Source organism: Danio rerio, chromosome 2, assembly GCF_052040795.2.
Source record: "Danio rerio strain M-AB ecotype USA chromosome 2, GRCz13ab, whole genome shotgun sequence".
Taxonomy (NCBI): Eukaryota; Metazoa; Chordata; class Actinopteri; order Cypriniformes; family Danionidae; genus Danio; species Danio rerio.
Genome location: NC_141022.1, coordinates 3,137,501 through 3,156,536, shown reverse-complemented (window position 1 = coordinate 3,156,536; position 19,036 = coordinate 3,137,501). Strand labels below are relative to the sequence as shown.

General features: G+C 36.1%; 2 protein-coding genes across 11 annotated transcripts in view; both read right to left on the bottom strand.

Moving 5' to 3' along the window:
- The window catches only part of eif2b5 (eukaryotic translation initiation factor 2B, subunit 5 epsilon), a 393,495-nt gene that overhangs the window by 280,350 nt on the left and 94,109 nt on the right, over nt 1–19,036 (bottom strand). The gene's annotated exons all lie outside the window — the stretch shown is intronic.
- Nucleotides 1–19,036, bottom strand: part of crhr2 (corticotropin releasing hormone receptor 2) — a 104,569-nt gene that overhangs the window by 2,795 nt on the left and 82,738 nt on the right. For 4 of the 10 annotated variants that reach the window (XR_015477500.1, XR_015477503.1, XR_015477505.1 and 1 more), the window contains one exon: nt 16,702–16,837. Coding sequence is in view for 4 of the 10 variants with exons in the window: in NM_001441944.1 (NP_001428873.1) it covers nt 16,702–16,837 (136 nt within the window). In the remaining 6 variants the exon portion in view is untranslated. Of the gene's footprint in view, nt 1–8,546; nt 8,857–8,942; nt 8,985–13,514; nt 15,935–16,701; nt 16,838–19,036 lie in introns of those variants that run through there. The other 6 variants (XR_015477499.1, XR_015477502.1, NM_001441943.1 and 3 more) reach the window with 4 other exon arrangements.

Genomic DNA, 19,036 nt, shown 5'->3' with positions numbered 1-19,036 from the left:
TTACTCTGGACTTTCTCACGTTTATTGTTAAGTATTTAATAAAGTATATTTTTCTGATATTCATAATCAGATGCTGCCTTTGAAGGATGCATTGTAAGTAAAGTAAGTAAGTAAGTAAGTAATGAGGTGAAGTAATTAAGTAAAGTAAGTAAAGTATGTAATGAGATAAAGTAATTAAGTAAAGTAAGTAAGTAAAGTAAAGTAAAGTAAATTAAAGTAAGTATGTAAGTAAGCAAGTAAGTAAAGTAAGTAAGCAAGTAAGTAAAGTAAAGTAAAGTAAAGTAAAGTAAAGTAAAGTAAGTATGTAAGTAAGCAAGTAATTAAGTAAAGTAAGTAAGCAAGCAAGCAAGCAAAGTAAGTAAAGTAAAGCAAGTAAGTAAAGTAAGTAAGTAAAGTAAGTAATGAGATAAAGTAATTAAGTAAAGTAAGTAAGTAAGTAAAGTAAAGTAAAGTAAATTAAAGTATGTAAGTAAGCAAGTAAGTAAAGTAAGTAAGCAAGTAAGTAAGTAAAGTAAGTAAGCAAGCAAGCAAGCAAAGTAAGTAAAGTAAAGCAAGTAAGTAAAGTAAGTAAGTAAAGCAAGTAAAGTAAACAAGTAAGTAAGTAAAGTAAGTAAAGTAAAGTAAAGTATGTAAGCAAGCAAAGTAAGTAAAGTAAGTAAAGTAAAGCAAGTAAAGTAAAGTAAGCAAATAAGTAAAGTAAGTAAGCAAGTAAGTAAAGTAAGTAAGTAAAGTAAAGTAAGCAAGTAATTAAGTATTTCCTATTCAACCTTTGGCTCTCCTGGACCGAGTTTGGGCACCCCTGCTCTGACGTTTGCTCTGGACTTTCTCACCTTTATTGTAAAGTATTTAATAAAGTATATTTTTCTGATATTCATAACCTCCAGATTGAGCTTGATTAATGAATGGAAAGGCCGAAACCACGAAACAACATGCAAAACTTGTTGCACAAGCTTGCGTTTCTGGTCTGGCACATTCGCATGCTTATGAATGGAAGTCAGTAGGGGGAAAAGTGCATTGTGATGTCAGCTTATTGGAATAAGCTGGCAGACACTTTACCCACACACAGTGAGTGAGTGCATTTGTCTATGGCTTATGCAAAGCTTTTGGATGCTACTTCTTGATGTGGATAAGTGGAATCTGGACTAGCAGAAGCACAATCTGAATTAGACGCATGCTTATAGGTCAGTCAAAATGTGTAACCTTTTCCCCATGGATTGTATAGCAGATTTAAAGTCATCAGCTTTTTGCCCCATTCTTATGCTTGATTTGAACTTGAGCAGATTCAGACCACATTGGGTCGATGCTCTGTGATTTGCTGATTATATTTTTGTGTTAATGAGCAGTTGAACATGTGGAGGCACTGATATGGGTGCGTCCAAAAGTGGCAAGATGCTGCCTCTGAAGGATGCATTGTAAGTAAGTAAGTAAGTAAGTAAGCAAGCAAGTGAGTAAAGTAAGTCATTCATTCATTCATTTTCCTGTCGGCTTAGTCCCTTTATTAATCCAGGGTCGCCACAGCGGAATGAACCACCAACTTATCCAGCAAGTTTTTACGCAGCGGATGCCCTTCCAGCAAGTTTTTACGCAGCGGATGCCCTTCCAGCCGCAACCCATCTCTGGGAAACATCCACACACACTCATTCACACACACACTCATACAATTTAGCCTACCCAATTCACCTGTACCGCATGTCTTTGGACAGTAGGGGGAAAGCGGAGCACCCGGAGGAAACCCACTTGAAGGCAGGGAGAACATGCAAACTCCACACAAAAACGCCAACTGAGCCGAGGTTCGAACCAGCGACCTTCTTGCTGTGAGGCGACAGCACTGCCTACTGCGCCACTGCCTCGCCAGTCAAGTAAGTAAAGTAAAGTAAAGTAAAGTAAGTAAAGTAAAGTAAGTAAAGTAAAGTAAAGTAAAGTGAGCAAGTAAGTAAAGTAAGCAAGTAAGCAAGTAAGCAAAGTAAGTAAAGTAAGTAAAGTAATTAAAGTAAGTAAAGTAAGCAAGAAAGTAAAGTAAGTAAAGTAATGTAAGTAAGTAAGTAAAGTAAATAAGTAAAGTACGTAAGCAAGTAGGTAAAGTAAGCAAAGTAAGTAAAGTAAGCAAGAAAGTAAAGTAAGTAAAGTAAAGCAAGTAAGTAAGTAAAGTAAGTAAAGTACGTAAGCAAGTAGGTAAAGTAAGCAAAGTAAGTAAAGTAAGCAAGTAAGTTAAGTAAGTAAAGTAAGCAAGCAAGTAAGTAAAGTAAAGTAAGCAAGTAAGTCAAGTAAGTAAAGTAAGTAAAGTGAGTAAAATAAAGAAAGCAAGTAAAGTAAGTAAAGTAAAGTAAGTAAGCAAGTGAGTATGTAAAGTAAGTAAGAATGTGAGCAAGTAAGTAAAGTAAGTAAATTAAAGTAAAGTATGTAAGCAAGTAAGTAAAGTAAGCAAGTAAGTAAAGTAAGTAAAGTAAGTAAAGTAAGTAAAGTAAGTAAAGTAAAGTAAGCAAGTAAGTAGTAAGTAAGTAAGTAAAGTAAAGTAAAGTAAAGTAAAGTAAAGTAAAGTAAAGTAAAGTAAAGTAAAGTAAAGTAAAGTAAGTAAGTACAGGGCAGGGAGGGAACAAGTCAGCTATCTAATGCTGGGCTCACACCAGACGTGAACCACAGCCCACTTGCTCTGATTTACTTGGGGAATGTTTTTTCCCTAATGAGTGGTTGAGCTCAAGCGCATCAAATAAGAAGTTTCTTGAAGGGGGCGTAGCATGCGTGGCTAGAAAGCATTTGATTGGTCAGAAGATTTGATGAGAAGCTTTATTTTATTTGAACTCTACAGCACTTTTAAACACACCAACACGTTTACCTCCACATGGACAATTCTTCTGCTGCGATCAGTTTGCCTGGACGCACTTTAGAAGACGGCTTATTCTTTATTTCAGAGGTTTCCACAGAGGAATGACCTACCAACTATTCCGGCATGTTTTACAAAGCAACTGATGGCCTTCCAGCCATACTAGAAAGTACTAGGAAAACACCCATACACTCACATGCACACAGTCATACACTACAGCTAATTTAGTTAATCCAATTCCCCTATAGCGCATGTGTTTGGATTGTGGGGGAAACCGGAGCCCCCAGAGGAAACCCACGCCAACACTGGGAGAACATGCAAACTCCACACAGAAATGCCAACTTGCCCAGCTGGGACTCGAACCAGTGACCTTCTTGCTGTTAGGCCACAGTGCTAACCACTGAGCCACTGTGCCTCCCAGCATGTTTATTTTACAAGAATTACATCGATGACTCTTTTGTAAGAATTGCTCTCCCTATAATAGTGTACAAATTGATAATAATGATAATAATCTGTAGTACTAAAGTCTTATATAAAATGCTTATAAAACAGAAGAAGAGCTCAGAGCAGAGCTATTAAAAGAGTCAAATAATCTAGGGGCTTTTCATTTTTAAATGTTTAGTCGATCGGCCATGAGGGGATTTTGTTGGGTTCTATCTAAACACATTGTTCTATTTATGGCCGAACATGCAAAGTCAATTGGGACTGACGTGATTTGTTTTGATGCTGACGGTCAAGATATTCAGTAAGGTGAGCTTGACATCTTGATTAAAAGACCACGCTCTTGCATGATCTCGCCCGAGGTCAAAACAAAAATGTTAAATAATTACCCCTGAAACAATTCAGATGCAAAGGAGAGAGGCCATTAGGCTGCAGCATGACAAATGCATTAGTATGAATCAAAGAGTAAACAAATGTTCAGCCGCCAGAGAAATGTAACTATAAATGACAAATCTTTATACGTACATCTGTACTGATCTTAACATCTATGACATATACTGATATCCATGTTTATAAATTGACCCATGGGCATTTATTCTATGATTTTTATTTATTCTATGATTATGTATTATTTAAAATTATATATATATATATGATTTTACATAATAATAATTGTTTTATGCATTTTTATTATATTAAAATTAGACAACCACAATAATAATAATAATAGTTGTGGGTGACACGGTGGCGCAGTAGGTTGTGCTGCCGCCTCACAGCAAGGAGGTTGCTGGTTCGAGCCTCGGCTGGGTCAGTTGTGTGTGTGTCTGTGTGGAGTTTGCATGTTCTCCCCGTGTTTGCGTGAGTTTCTTCCGGATGCTCCGGTTTCCCCCACAGTCCAAAGACATGCGGTACAGGTGAATTGGGTAGGCAAAATTTTCCGTAGTGTATAAGTGTGAATAAGCGTGTATGGATGTTTTCCAGTGATGGGTTGCAGCTGGAAGGGCATCCGCTGCATAAAACATGGGCTGGATAAGTTTTTCCATTGTGGCGAAAATGGATTAATAAAGACACTAAGCTGAAAAGAAAATGAATGAATAAATGAATGAATGAATAATAGTTGTTGTTATTAATATTTAATTATGCATTTCTTATTATATAAAGAATTAGACAACAACAATAATAATAATAATAATAATCTTTTTTTTGGCTCTCGGCGAAGGCGGTTACACTTTTTTCCTCACTTCTGGCTTGTTGTTATTATTACTTAACTATGCATTTTTATTATATAAAAAATTAAACAATCCCTTATTCAAATATTATTATTGGTATTATTCACAATATTATTATGATCAATAATACTACTAATAATTGTTGTTATTATTGTTTAATTATGCAATTTTATTTAATAAAGAATTAGACAACGGCGACGACAACCACAAAAATTATTTTAATGATAAAAATAATTATTAAAGTAATAATAATAATAGTAGTAGTAATAACAACAATAATAATATTAATAATAATAGTTGTTGTTGATATTAATATTTAAAAATACATTTGTATTATATAATTAGATAACATATTTGTATACATTTATAATAATAATAATCATCATAATAGTAATAATAATAATAATAATATTTGTTGTTATTATTATTTAACTATGGATTTTTTATTATATAAACAATTAGACAACATATTTTAATATATTTATAATAATAATGATAATAATAATAATAGATGTTGTTATTATTTATGCATTTATATTATATAAATAATTAGGCAACATATTTGTATACATTTATAATAATAATAATAATAATAATAATAATAGTTGTTGTTATTATTATTTATGCATTGTATTATATAAATAATTAGACAACATATTTGTATAAATTTATAATAATAATAATATTATTAATAATAACAATATTAGTTGTTGTTATTATTATTTATGCATTGTATTAAATAAATATTTAGACAACATATTTTTATATATTTTTAATAATTGTTGTTATTTAATTATGCATTTTATATGTATAATAGAAAACATATTTTTATATATTTATAATAATAATATTGTTGTCGTTATTATTATTTATAATAATAATAAAAAAGACTTTCTCAGCATTTAGATTTTTTTTTTTTTTGAGCCTCAGATTCCAGATTCAGCCAAATATTGTCTAATCCTAACAAACCAAGCATCAATGGAAAGCTTATTGATTGAGCATTCACGTGATATTGAAATATACTTTAAATAAATATACTATATTTTACTGTACACTATAATAAATGTACATTCAAAAACAAAGAGTACACCCAAAAATGAAAAGTCTGTCTTCATTTACTCATGCTTTACTTGCTTCAAACATTTCTCAGTTTCTGTTTTTTTCAGTCAAACACAAAAGAAAATATTTTGAAGAAAGCTGGAAACCTGTATCCATTGATTTCCATAGTTTCTTCTATGGAAGTCAATGATTAAAGGTGTTTTCAGCTCTTCTTTTTTGTTCAACAGGAAAAAAAAAGAAACTTGAGGGAGAGCAAACATTGATTTTTGGATGAACTTTCCTTTTTACCTCTAAACCCACTGTCCATTATAATGGACAGACATACAGTTGAAGTCAGAATTATTTGCCCCCCTGAATTATTCGCCCCCCTGTTTATTTATTTTTCTCCAACTTCTGTTTAACGGAGAGAAGATTTTCTCAACCCATTTCTAAACATATTAGTTTTAATAACTCATTTCTAATAACTGATTTATTTTCTCTTTAACATGATGACAGTAAATAATATTTGACTAGATACTTTTCAAGACACTTCTATACAGCTTAAAGTGACATTTAAAGGCTTAACGAGGTTAATTAGGGTAACTAGGCAGATTAGGGTAATTAGGCAAATTGTTGTATAATGATGGTTTGCTCTGTAGACTATCACAAAAAAATTAGCTTAAAAGTGCTAATAATTTTGTCCTTAAAATTGTGTTTCAAAAATTAATAATACATTTTTATTCTAGCCGAAATAAAACAAGACTTTCTCCAGAAGAAAAAATATTATTAGACATACTGTGGAAATTTCCTTGCTCTGTTAAACATCATTTGGGAAATATTTAAAAAAAGAAAAAAAATTTAAAGGGGGGCTAAAAATTCTGACTTTAACTGTATGTACAAAAAAAATACAGATTTAAAGCTTGCAATTCTGCAATCATTTTTTAACATTTATTAGTAAATATATCCTTTTTTTCTATAAAATCTATGAAATATTGGCAAACATATCAATAAATGAAAATGTTGCTTATGTCTTTGTTTGGAACAAGTCACTCTTTTTCAATGCCTCTTTTCACCCTTGGGGATACTTCTCGAATTACATCAAACAGGGCTTTACTGTGGTTTGATTGGATGAAAAGTCTAGTATTGAATAGAATTTATTGAATGGGATAGCCCCTTGAGATGAATCATCTCATTTTCGAGGGGGTCCCTAAATCCCCTAAGTGCCTAGTATCATGGACAACAAGCTTTAAATGTGGTGAAATGCCTCGGAATAAAATAAATAAATAAATTTAGTTCTAAATAAAGTTAATAACATGATCTGACAAGTGATTGAAATGGATGCCGGGTCTGAAAGAGTAGTGACGTGACACCTCTATTATTTAATTAATTTATTCATTTTCTTTTCGGCTTAGTCCCTTTATTAATCTGAGGTTACTACAGTGGAATGAACCGCCAACTCATCCAGGTTTGCACAGCGGATGCCCTTCCGGCTGCAACCCATCACTGGGAAACACCCATACACCCTCATTCACACACATACACTATGGACAATTAAGCTTATCCAATTTACCTATAGCGCATGTGTTTGGACTGTGGGGGAAACCGGAGCACTCGGAGGAAACCCACACGAGCATCAGGAAAACATGCAAACTCCATACACAAATGCCAACTGACCCAGCAAAGGCTCAAACCAGTGACCTTCTTGCTGAGCTAATTGTGCTACCCACTTCGCCACCGTGAGGCTTCTATTATTTATTGTATATCAAAAATAAATAAACAATTAAAAATGAGAGATTCATACTCCTATTTAAGTCAAAATAACTCTTATTTTTACATTGTAATGTTGAAATACAGATGAAGTCAAAAGTATTAGCCATCCTCTTCCTTTTTTAAATGTTTCCCAAATAATTTTGAACCAACCCAGGCTTATTCTGAAAAATGCAAATCCACCAGAAGCCACTTTATACGCTTTTTCAGATCTTAAGTTTTTCTCATAATTGCCATTCGTGCCTGCTGTTCTCGCGTAAATCAAACCAGAGGCCGCTGTTGCCTGACTGACTGACTGACCAATCGACTGACCCACCCTCCTACTCCCCTTAACCCAACCAATAGTGTTTTAAACAGCACCGATTGACCCGCCCACTGCCTTTCCTAAACCCAACTGACAGTGTTATCAAAAGCAATCCAGAAAAAAGAAAAGGCCTCTCGGCCGCCTGATTTTACCATATTTTTCAGACCTAACCACATTCTCAACCTGTTATTTACTTGTTTATTTTTTGCCTTTTGTTTTCGTTTTACCTGCTTTCTGGAACCAATCTTTGATGGACTCGAACCCTGTCGCCACATTCAACTCCTCTCTGTGTTTCAAGTCTGCCCACGTTTATGACGAGCTACTGGGCGGACTGGTAATAGCGGAAAAGTCTTCCACATGGAGGTAAGAGGTCAGCTCGCAATGCGAAAATAAACAGAAGCTCTTGACAGCGTTATACTGCTCTATAGCGTTCGTTTTAAAGACGAAATGCAGCCATACGTACCTCTGGCTACATAATTTGCAATCTCCAGAAATGTATACTGGGGTACATATTCACAATGAGCCTGTACTGTGTTTAACAGATTCAGGAGTTTTTCACAGTATTTCCTATAATATTTTTTTTCTTCTGGAGAAAGTATTATTTCTTTTATATCGGCTAGACAAAAAGCAGTTTTTAATTTTTTAAAAAGCATTTTAAGGTCAATATTATTAGCCCCCTTAAGCAATATTAGTTTAGGATTGTCTCCAGAAGAAACCACATTATACAATGACTTGCCTAATTACCCTACCTTTACCCAAATTACCCTAGTTAAGCCTTTAAATGTCACTTTAAGCTGAATACTAGTGTCTTGAAGAATATCTAGTCAAATATTGTGCTGTCATCATGGCAAAGATCAAATAAATCAGTTATAAGAAATGAGTTATTAAAACTATTGTTTAGAAATGTGTCCAAAAAATCTTCTTTCCATTAAACAAGTTGAAAACATACTGGAATAGCTCTATTTGTGGCGATGTACAATGTAAGAAACACAAGGCAGACACAAACACATGCACATAATGCCAGTTTTACCCTCCTGTTTGGCCACAGAAGAGGAAAATCGCTGGAGAAAATGACAGATGTGTCAAGTGATACTGAAGAGGCTTCCTATAGGCAATAAAATGACCCCATTAAAAGAGAGCAGCTTGCAGGGGCCTGATAAATATCTGTGTCCCGCTTGTGTTTGTCAGTGTAAACAGCCTCCCACACAGTAATAGAGGAAGGTGGCGGAGAGCAGATAAGGTGAAGGGTGATATGGCTGTGGAAATAGGGAAAAGGGCCTGTATATTGATAGTCATCTCCCAGTTCTGTCCATCCATGAAATTACACTCATCATTGACTCACCTCACCATTAAGAAAGCAGTAAAATACCGACACAAAGAATCCCTGGAAGAAAAAAAGAGAAAGAGGGAGAGAGGGAAAACATAGCCTCAGTTAATCTGTCATTTCATGTACATTTTAACAATATATTCAGCTTAAAGTACGATTTAAAGGCTTAACAAAGTTAATTAGGTTAACTAGACAAGCTACGGTTATTAGGCAAATCATTGTATAATTGTATATTTACCATTTCATATTAAGTGGCCTTAACTAATATGTTCTTACATAGGAGTTAATAGTTTGTTACAATGTACTTATTGTGTAAATACATGTATTTACTGTGTACTTATGCTTGATTAAATACATGTATGTAGATACATCTGTAACTAACTTTTGCAATTACATTTGTACATACACTGTTGACCATCCCTTACACCTTAACCCACCCTTAAACCTACCCATGCCACCAAACCTGTCCATAACCCAACTCCTATCCCAACTCAAAAGCACCACAAGTGTTCTCAAATACATTATAAACACAGTAAGTACATTGTATTTATTTTTTTTGATGTAAGTACATAGTAGTTAAGGACACTTAATATAAAGTGGGACTTAAAACTTTACCCAGTGCAATAGAAAATCAACAATGATTAACATTCAGTGGTTCAGTAGTTTGTACAGTAGCAATAATTCAATTCAATTCACCTTTATTTGTATAGCGCTTTTACAAAGTAGATTGTGTCAAAGCAGCTTAACATGAAAGATTATAGTAAATTGAAACAGTGTAGTTCAGTTTTCAGAGTTTAAGGCTGCTTTCACACCTGTGAATCGATTCAGTTGTTCCGAAACAGAGATTACAATTGCTACATTGTTGCTCTTTGCTCTTGGAGCGGTTTGCTTTCACACTGCAAAGTTTCAACCCAAGCTCATTCTGGAAACATAGCCCCGCGGACGTTTCTGGAGACCGCGATTTACGTGGCCGGAGGTACGTAAAGGCCGCTTTTGGTTTTTTTCGAGCGAACGCCGCAGAGCGGTGTGTCGCCGCTCCGCCTCTCTTCTTCACACTCGCCGGCCGACGACTCGCCTCCGAGTGGAGGGCTTTCCCGGTGCAATCAGTTTGTCCGCTTAGCTTACAGCGTTGCGTCGGCGGAGCGGAGGCCCCGGAGGAGGAGCCGGAGCCGGCCGCGGTGGATGACGACCGGGATCGAGTCCGGGGAACAGCGGTTCCGGAAATCAGGTAAGACGAAAAACGGAATCCGAAAAATAAGGGCAAGAACGCGGCAGGATCCGAAAACGCGTTCGAAATCGAAGATTTTTTCGCGCGAGAACCTCTCCCGAGAGGCGCCCAAGACGCGAAAAAGCGCGCACAGCGGCCTCTCGCGGATCCGCGAAAACAAAAAACACTCGAATACGTACCTCCTGGGACGTAAATCGCCGTCCGCAGAAACGTCCGCGGGGCTACGTTTCCACAATGAGCCCGGGTTGCAAAGTTTCTAACCGGACCTAAAGAGCTAAAACAAGTTACGTGCCAGTAAACTCTCCTTACATTGGTTGGTCAGAGTGTCAGGGTTTATTTTGCAGCGTCCCGCTAAGCTGTCAGGAGAGGTGGTGGTTTAGTGGTGATTGACAGGGTGCGCGCACGTGATGTGTCTGAGGAGAGATGCGGTGGGAAGGGGTGAGAAGGGCGGCCGACGATGCCTATTTGAGGACCGGGAGGGAGACGCGAGATTACCGGGAGATCATCACTCGTTTGCGGGCATCCGGAGACTCGCGAAACTTCCCGCCATACTTATAATGCACTCTTCATATAGCCATAAGTCTGTGATTACATAACCATAAAACACTGTGATTTAACCGCGCTCGGATCAGATGGCTTTCTCACTGCAATCGAACCGCTCCAGGGTTCGTTTCAATCGAGCCGAGACCACCTCATTCAAGCGATCTCGGAGCGATTACTTTGGCGCGGAACAGAGCGCGATTGCCCTGTTCACATATGATAAACGAACCGTGCTAACTGGGCAAATGAGATACGTTCCGAAACAAAAGTGTAGGTGTGAAAGCACCCTTAGTTCAGTTTAGATTAGCTCAGTTCAGTTTAATGTGCTTTAATATTCACTGCTGGAAGTCCAAACACTGAAGAGTAATCCATCGATGCGCAGCTCTACAAGTCCCAAACTATGCAAGCTAGTTGCGACAGCAGCGAGGAAAAAAACTTTTATTTTACTGGGCGTTTATGCAGTAGATTACTGTAAAATTGCAGCAAATTTGTAGGCAAGTTACTGTAATTTAGTCAAGTCATTGTATAATGGTGCATTCACACCAGACACAGATGAATCGTAAATGGCAAATGATTAACAACGTCAATGCAAAGACGCGAATAGACATCCTTCAGTTCTATTCACACAAATGTGGTGAATGATGCGATGTGATTCACACCCTTAACGTGTGAATTGCTCGAGTTGGAAAATCTGAACTATGACGTAGCGCCTGTTGTTGGTATCCCGAGGGGAAATCCACCTGCTGACATGTAGTCTGAAGCACTGCTGAAAGGAGGAGTTGATGAACTCACGAGCTGGGTTCACCTCTAAAAGGATCTAGTGGACGCAGACCCGGCGCTGAATGAATCTATGCTCCTTTTCAGTCTTTCGAAAAGCACAAAATTCCCAGCTACTTGCTCAAAAAAAAAACAAAAAAAAAAACATGTTAGCCATTTAGCAGCACAACTCGAGTCACCGGGTAGACATACCATGCGTAAACATGGCTTAAAATGCGGGATCACAATGGACTAACGAAAGAGTCCATCGCCCATCGCTTGTCAAAAAGGTAATGCTTTTGGCCTTGTTCGGGATGTAAAGCACTTTGACAGCAGGTCTTGTACCACAGGCTTGTTCTTCCCGGATCAAAGCGCCATCCCATAATAATTGGCACATGTTTTTACTGAGGTGTCAGCTCTGGTTTCTGAAGACCGACTGCAGCAGACAATCAAAGCCAGCTGAGAATAATGTTCTCAGGGGAAACATAACTATTTTTCCACACTGAAGCACTTAAAATATTCATGAATGCAGAAGAGGAGATAGACTTCAGACCTCTTCACAGAGCAGGAGACTCTTCTTAAAAGGGTGACAGAAGACCAATAATGGCCTTTATCACAAGACTGGATTATTTACAGTTCCTTCAGGTGTGCATGACAGAGATGAGAGTAAACAGAAGTGCAAGTGCTCTTGTGATTTCACATTAACTGAATAAAAGCAGCACATTCATTACATGCAGGACAATTCAGCAACCTTTTTAGATTTAGAGCAGAGCTTTACCCGATGGACCACAGCTCCTATGGAGCCAGATCAGTCTCAAACATGATAAAATTCATACATACACAGCTCAATTGACATTTACAAAATCCAACTTGAAAATTTAAAACACAATATATAAATATGACACACAATTTGTAAATTCACAAGTTAAAATCCTAAATATTTTCGCCAGATCCTTGTATATTATTAATCGTGTTTTGAATTTATGACTTGGATTTGTGTAATTTTTTAATCGTGTTTTGAATTTATGAATTGCATTTTTGCGTTTACGAATCGTATTTTGTTTTTTGAATTTACAAATTGGATTTTTGTATTTTTAATCGTGTTTGGATTTACGAATTGGATTTGTGTATTATTACTCGTGTTTAGAACTTTTGAATTGTATTTGTGTATTTATGAATTGCGTTTTGAATTTACGAATTGGATTTGTGTATTTTTTTTATCGTTTTTTGAATTTACGAATTGGATTAGTGTATTTATGAATCATGTTTTGAATTTACAAATTGGATTTTTGTATTTTTTAATCGTGTTTTGAACTTTCAAATTGGATTTGTGTATTTACGAATTGCGTTTTGAATTTACGAACTGGCTTTGTGTATTTATGAATCGTGTTTTGAATTTACAAATTGGATTTGTGTATTTATGAATCGTGTTTTGAATATACAAATTGGATTTGTGTATTTTTTATAATCGTGTTTTAAATTTACGAACCGAATTTGTGTATTTTTTATAATTGTGTTTCGAATTTACAAATTGGATTTTTGTAGTGCTTAAATTGTGAAATGCGAGGTCCCGAACAGATCGGGGTAACGGATCCGGCATGTTACCCGAGAATGGAGAAGTGTTGTGCAAGAAAGTGGAGAGTGAGGGCGGGCAGAATTTTGTGGGTCACGGACAATGGATGAAAGTGGGGAGCGGGGTGGGGGTGGGGGTAGTGGGTTGTCGTGGTCGAAAGTGAACAGCGGACGGGGAAGGAGGGCTGTTGAGGAGGGGGATCGGTAAAATCAGGTGCCGGATCAGATTTCAGAGGTGCCAGATCCAAATTGAATGTGTATTTTATGAATCGTGTTTCGAATTTATGAATTGGATTGGTGTATTTTTGAATAATGTTTTTAATTTACGAATTGGCTTTGTGTATTTAAGAATCACGTTTTGAGTTCACTAATTGTATTTGTGTAATTTATGAACCGTGTTTTGAACTTACAAATTGGATTTGTGTATTTTTGTATTGTGTTTTAAATATACAAATTGGATTTGTGCAATTATGAATTGTAATTTGAACTTACGAATTTAATGTGATTTGGGTTGTGGATGTGTGAATTATTTATTTTGTAAATGTATTATTTTTTAAACTGATCATGGCTCCATAGTTTCTGCGTACCACCACAGAGAATCATTTGTTTATGAATACATAATGCATGTTTATATATGTCTACTCAAATATAAAACATTTTATAACACAAAGATTCGTTTTTTTCAATGGATATATTTAAATAATCACTGTCATTTGTTTTTAATGTGGTCACATGACACGAGAACGGCTGTTTTAAAGTAAAAAAAAAAACTAAGAAAAACTAATATCTTTAATTTTTCCTAGAGGGTAAATTTTTTAAGACAAAAACCAGAAACCATACTTTTTCACTTAATCCAATATAAAAATTTATTTTTTTATAAGGCCAGTAAGGCTATTGTGTTAAAATAGTATCTTTAACAAAACATGGTATTTCCTTCTTTAGCTATCTATTTTTAAATAAAACTTGGGACTATTACTGCATCATTTTCCCACAAACAGTGAAGGATTTATATAAATAACTAATAAGAAGTGCCTGGACTCCCACATAGCCATTAATCCAGTGACGGGTAGCTGATGTTGAGGTGCTCTGATGCCCACACTTTCCCTGCATTTCAACTGTTAGTAAAATTCCCAGAGCAACAAACTCTCGCCCACTCCAACTATTGACAGCAGAACAGCCACGGTTATATAAATCGGTGTGATTTACTGTAATCTGCATTGGAAACTCGGTTAATTAGTGACAAAGTGCAAATGGGAGATTTACACAGAGCAGATGCTGACAGAATCAGGACTAGAACTCAAAGTTGCTCTGTGATCTTCAATCTACTTCCTCCTTTTAAACATCAGTTGTGTTTCAGGTTTAAGACACTCCAGTGATTTTCTGACACGCACGCACGCACACACGCACAAACACACACACACACACACACACACACACACACACACACACACACACACACACACACACACACACACACACACACACACACACACGTACGGGTATCTTTAAGGAGACTTCCACAGAGATAATGATTTTTATGACAACATAATAACCCTGAACCCCCTAACATTTGGTCCCCAGATTATTAGGAATACAAGGTACCCTAACAAGAATGGTGGAAGAAAGTAGTTCCTCGTACAAACGAGTTGCTCTGTAAGCACTCTAGCAGTGCGATATGGCTGTATATCAGCACTAATGGGGCACTAAAGCACCCAGAAGCAATGCTATATGGCTGTATATCGGCACTAATGGGGCACTAAAGCACTCGGTAGCAGTGCGATATGGCTGTATATCGGCACTAGTGTGGCACTAAAGCACTCAGTAGCAGTGCGATATGGCTGTATATCGGCACTAGTGTGGCACTAAAGCACTCAGTAGCAGTGCGATATGGCTGTATATCGGCACTAATGGGGCACTAAAGCACTCAGTAGCAGTGCGATATGGCTGTATATCAGCACTAGTGTGGCACTTAAGCACTCAGTAGCAGTGCGATATGGCTGTATATCGGCACTAGTGTGGCACTAAAGCACTCAGTAGCAGTGCGATATGGCTGTATATCGGCACTAATGGGGCACTAAAGCACTCGGTAGCAATGCGATTTGACTGTAAATTGGCCCTAGTGAGGCACTAAAGCACGCAGTAGCAGTGCGATATGGCTGTATATCGGCACTAGTGAGGCTCTAAAGCACTCAGTAGCAGTGCGATATGGCTGTATATCGACACTAGTGAGGCTCTAAAGCACTCAGTAGCAGTGCGATGTGGCTGTATATCGGCACTCGTGGGGCACTAAAGCACTCAGTAGCAGTGTGATATGACTACATTGGCACTAATGGGGTACTAAAGCACTCGGTAGCAATGCGATTTGACTGTAAATTGGCCCTAGTGAGGCACTAAAGCACTCAGTAGCAGTGCGATATGGCTGTATATCGGCACTTGTGGGGCACTAAAGCACTCGGTAGCAGTGCGATATGGTTGTATTTCGGCACTGGTTGGAGGTGTGCTTAGTGCTGATATGTAACAATATCGCACTGCTACTTGTGTGATATTGCTCATATAGACTTTCCATAGACGTATTGATTTTTATGACAACATAGTAACCCTAATCCCCTAATATTTTGTCCCCACAACATAAGAATTACAAGATGGAATACACACACACAAGCAAATATCTTAAAACTATTGAGTCCCCCCCACCCCATGTGTTGGAGCAGTTTACTTTTATTTTTTGGAAGGTCTGGTTATTGAGGGGTGGCACGGTGGTGCAGTGGGTAGCGCTGTCGCCTCATAGCAAGCAGGTCAAGGGTTCAAGTCTTGATTGGGTCAGTTGGCATTTGTGTGTGGAGTTTGCATGCTTTCCTCATGTTTGTGTGGGTTTCTTCCGGATGCTCTGGTAAATAATAAAGGGTCTAAGCTAAAAAGAAAATGAATGAATGAATCTGGTTATTAAATACATTTTTGAGTTACAAAAATATTATGATTCACAGTTCACACCGTCTATGTGTGTGAACAATTTTGAAAACATAATTTCAGACCAGTTTATGTGCATAAACATAGCAAATGTCCAGAGGCAAAGATAATGTCATATCCTTTAAATAGATTTTTTTTTCTTCAATGCTGCATCCTTTGTTTTGAAGCAGCAGATGACCTGCGATGACCACTGTATTAGACACACAAAAAGCTGGTCAGATTTATAGTACGCCACCGGCTCATGTTGTCAATGTGAATCTTTTCTGCCGTAACAAAGTAAAACCTACAGTACAGTATGTAACCTTTCACTCTCTAGAGTAGTACTAGAGCAGTGATTCTCAATCCCAGTCCTCATCATGCTCCACTGCTCTGAAACACAGACATATATAACCTCATGTAGGCCACATCATGACCTTTACCAGACAAGACAAAACAAGTATATATATATACACACACATATATATATATATATATATATATATATATATATATATATATATATATATATATATATATATATATATATATATATATATATATATATATAATTTTTTCTCTCTTCTTCAAATATTTCCCAAATGACTTGCCAAATTACCCTAACTTAAACCTAATTAACTGAGTTAAGCCAGTAATGTGCCTGGAAAAAATGCAAAGAATACGCCTGTGATGGGCAAAGTGAACTGGAAGTTACCGGCTTTATGTCACACTCACCTGAAAAGACTGAAGAAACGAGTTGAAATATATGAACACAATTTGAGAGATGTCGTCCTCGCCTGGGTTCACGAAGAACAGCATGTATGTGATTCCCAGTAAAGGCAGAAGCACAAGAGTGGCTTTCACAGCCTTTCTGCAAACACACAAACACAAGAAAACACACACAAAAATACAGAATATATGAAACCACTTTTGAAGAGAGCCCTAAACTAATCCTAAAATGTTCATAATTTTTTTATTTTTAATTATTATTGTTTTATTTGCATTACAATTGATAATTTATATATTATTAATCACCACTATTACATTTGTTTTTTTATTTTCTTTTATTTTCCAATTAAAAATGTTAACATTACAGTTATTGTTATTTTTGAATTGAATTGAACTGAGTGTCAGTATTTCTTTTAATATAACATGATTATTTCTTTATTTCTCTTTTTTATTTATTTATTTGTTTTTGATTTATTTATCTATTTGTATTTATTTTTATCTATCTATTTATTTATCTATTTTTATTTACCTATTTATTTATTTATTCATTAATTTCTTTATTTACCTATTTATTTATTTACCTATTTTTTTATTTTTTCATTTATTTATTAATTTATTTATGTACCTATTTATTTATTTATTTACCTATTTATTTATTTATTCTTTCATTTATTTATGTACCTATTTATTTATTTATTCATTCATTTATTAATTTATTTACCTATTTATTTATTTACCTATTTATTTATTTATTCATTCATTTATTAATGTACCTATTTATTTATTTATTCATTTATTTATTTACCTATTTTTTTATTCATTCATTTATTTATGTACCTATTTATTTATTTAGTCATTTATTTATTTACCTATTTATTTATTTGTTTATTTATTTTTTCATTCATTTATGTATTTACCAATTCATTTATTATTTATGCATTTATTTATTCATTCATTTCTTTATTTACCTATTCATTTATTTATTTATTCATTTCTTTATTTACCTATTCATTTATTTATTTATTCATTTATTTATTTATTTAAAAAGGTGTCTTATCAAACCAAATTATACAACATTTACAAATACAAGACAATTAGTTTTAATAAACATTTTTTATAATTAATTTTGAAAAAAAGGGACAATGGTAGCACGGGGACTCAGTGGGTTGCATTGTCGCCTCACAGCAAGAAGGCCACCGGTTTGAGCCTCGGCTGGGCCAGTTGGCATTTCTGTGTGGAGTTTGCATGTTCTCTCCGTGTAGACGTTGGTTTCCTCCGGGTTCTCCATTTTCCCCCACAGTCCAAACACATGCGCTATAGGGGAATTAAATAAACTAAATTGGCCGTAGTGTGACTGTGTGTGTGTGTGAATGTGAGAGTGTGTGGGTGCTTTGCAGGATGGAAGGGCATCCTCTGCATAAAACATATGTTGGAATAGTTGGCAGTTCATTCCTCTGTGCCGACCGCTGATAAATAATGGACTAAGCAGAAGGAAAATGAATAAATGAATAATAATTACATTGTAATTTATGCAAGGAACATTAAGGACCATGCATGCTGGATTGAAAGTATTGCTTCATGTTCAAAATCCCACCCACATTTTCCAGAAAGGAAGAATTATAATTATACATAAGCCTGTCCTCCAGACTCGGAATCAGTCCATTAATACACACGGAATCAAGTGAAACGCCACAACAAAGTCTGCAAATGCATTTTCAGCAAACCTCAGATGAAAGCGCTCATTTCTCCCGCTCTGACTGAAGTAAGAATCGCCCTGAGATACAGACACACATAATGAAGTATTGCTTGCACGTCACTTTTTTTCAGAGCTTGAAAAAAGGGGAAAGGTATAGGCTTATAGTGCAAAGATTATGGAGGAGAATAAATAAATAAATAAAACTAAAACCTCAAATCCGAGTAACCTCGAATGGCATGACAAAGGCTGCAACAAAGATAAAGATTAGCTTTTTAACAGTTTAATGTCAGCAGGCACAAATCGAGATCACAGACAAGTTTAAAGACTTTAACCCTTGTGTGCTGTTGGGTCATTTACATCCACTTTGGGTTGATTTTGAGCTTTAATTTGGCCACAACATTCTCTGTGCTTCAGCAAATGGAGTGATTTTCGGTGACAAATGCATGGTGGGCTCCGGCAGGGCTGCTCTTTGTCACTAATTCTGCTCATAAGTTTTATTGACAGAATTTCAAAGCATAGCCTTGGGCTGGAGGGGGTCCGGTTCGAGGACCACAAGACTTCATCTCTGTTTTTTGCTGATGATATTGTTCTATTGGCTTCATCGAACATGGACCTACAGCATGCACTGGGGCGGTTTGCTGCTGA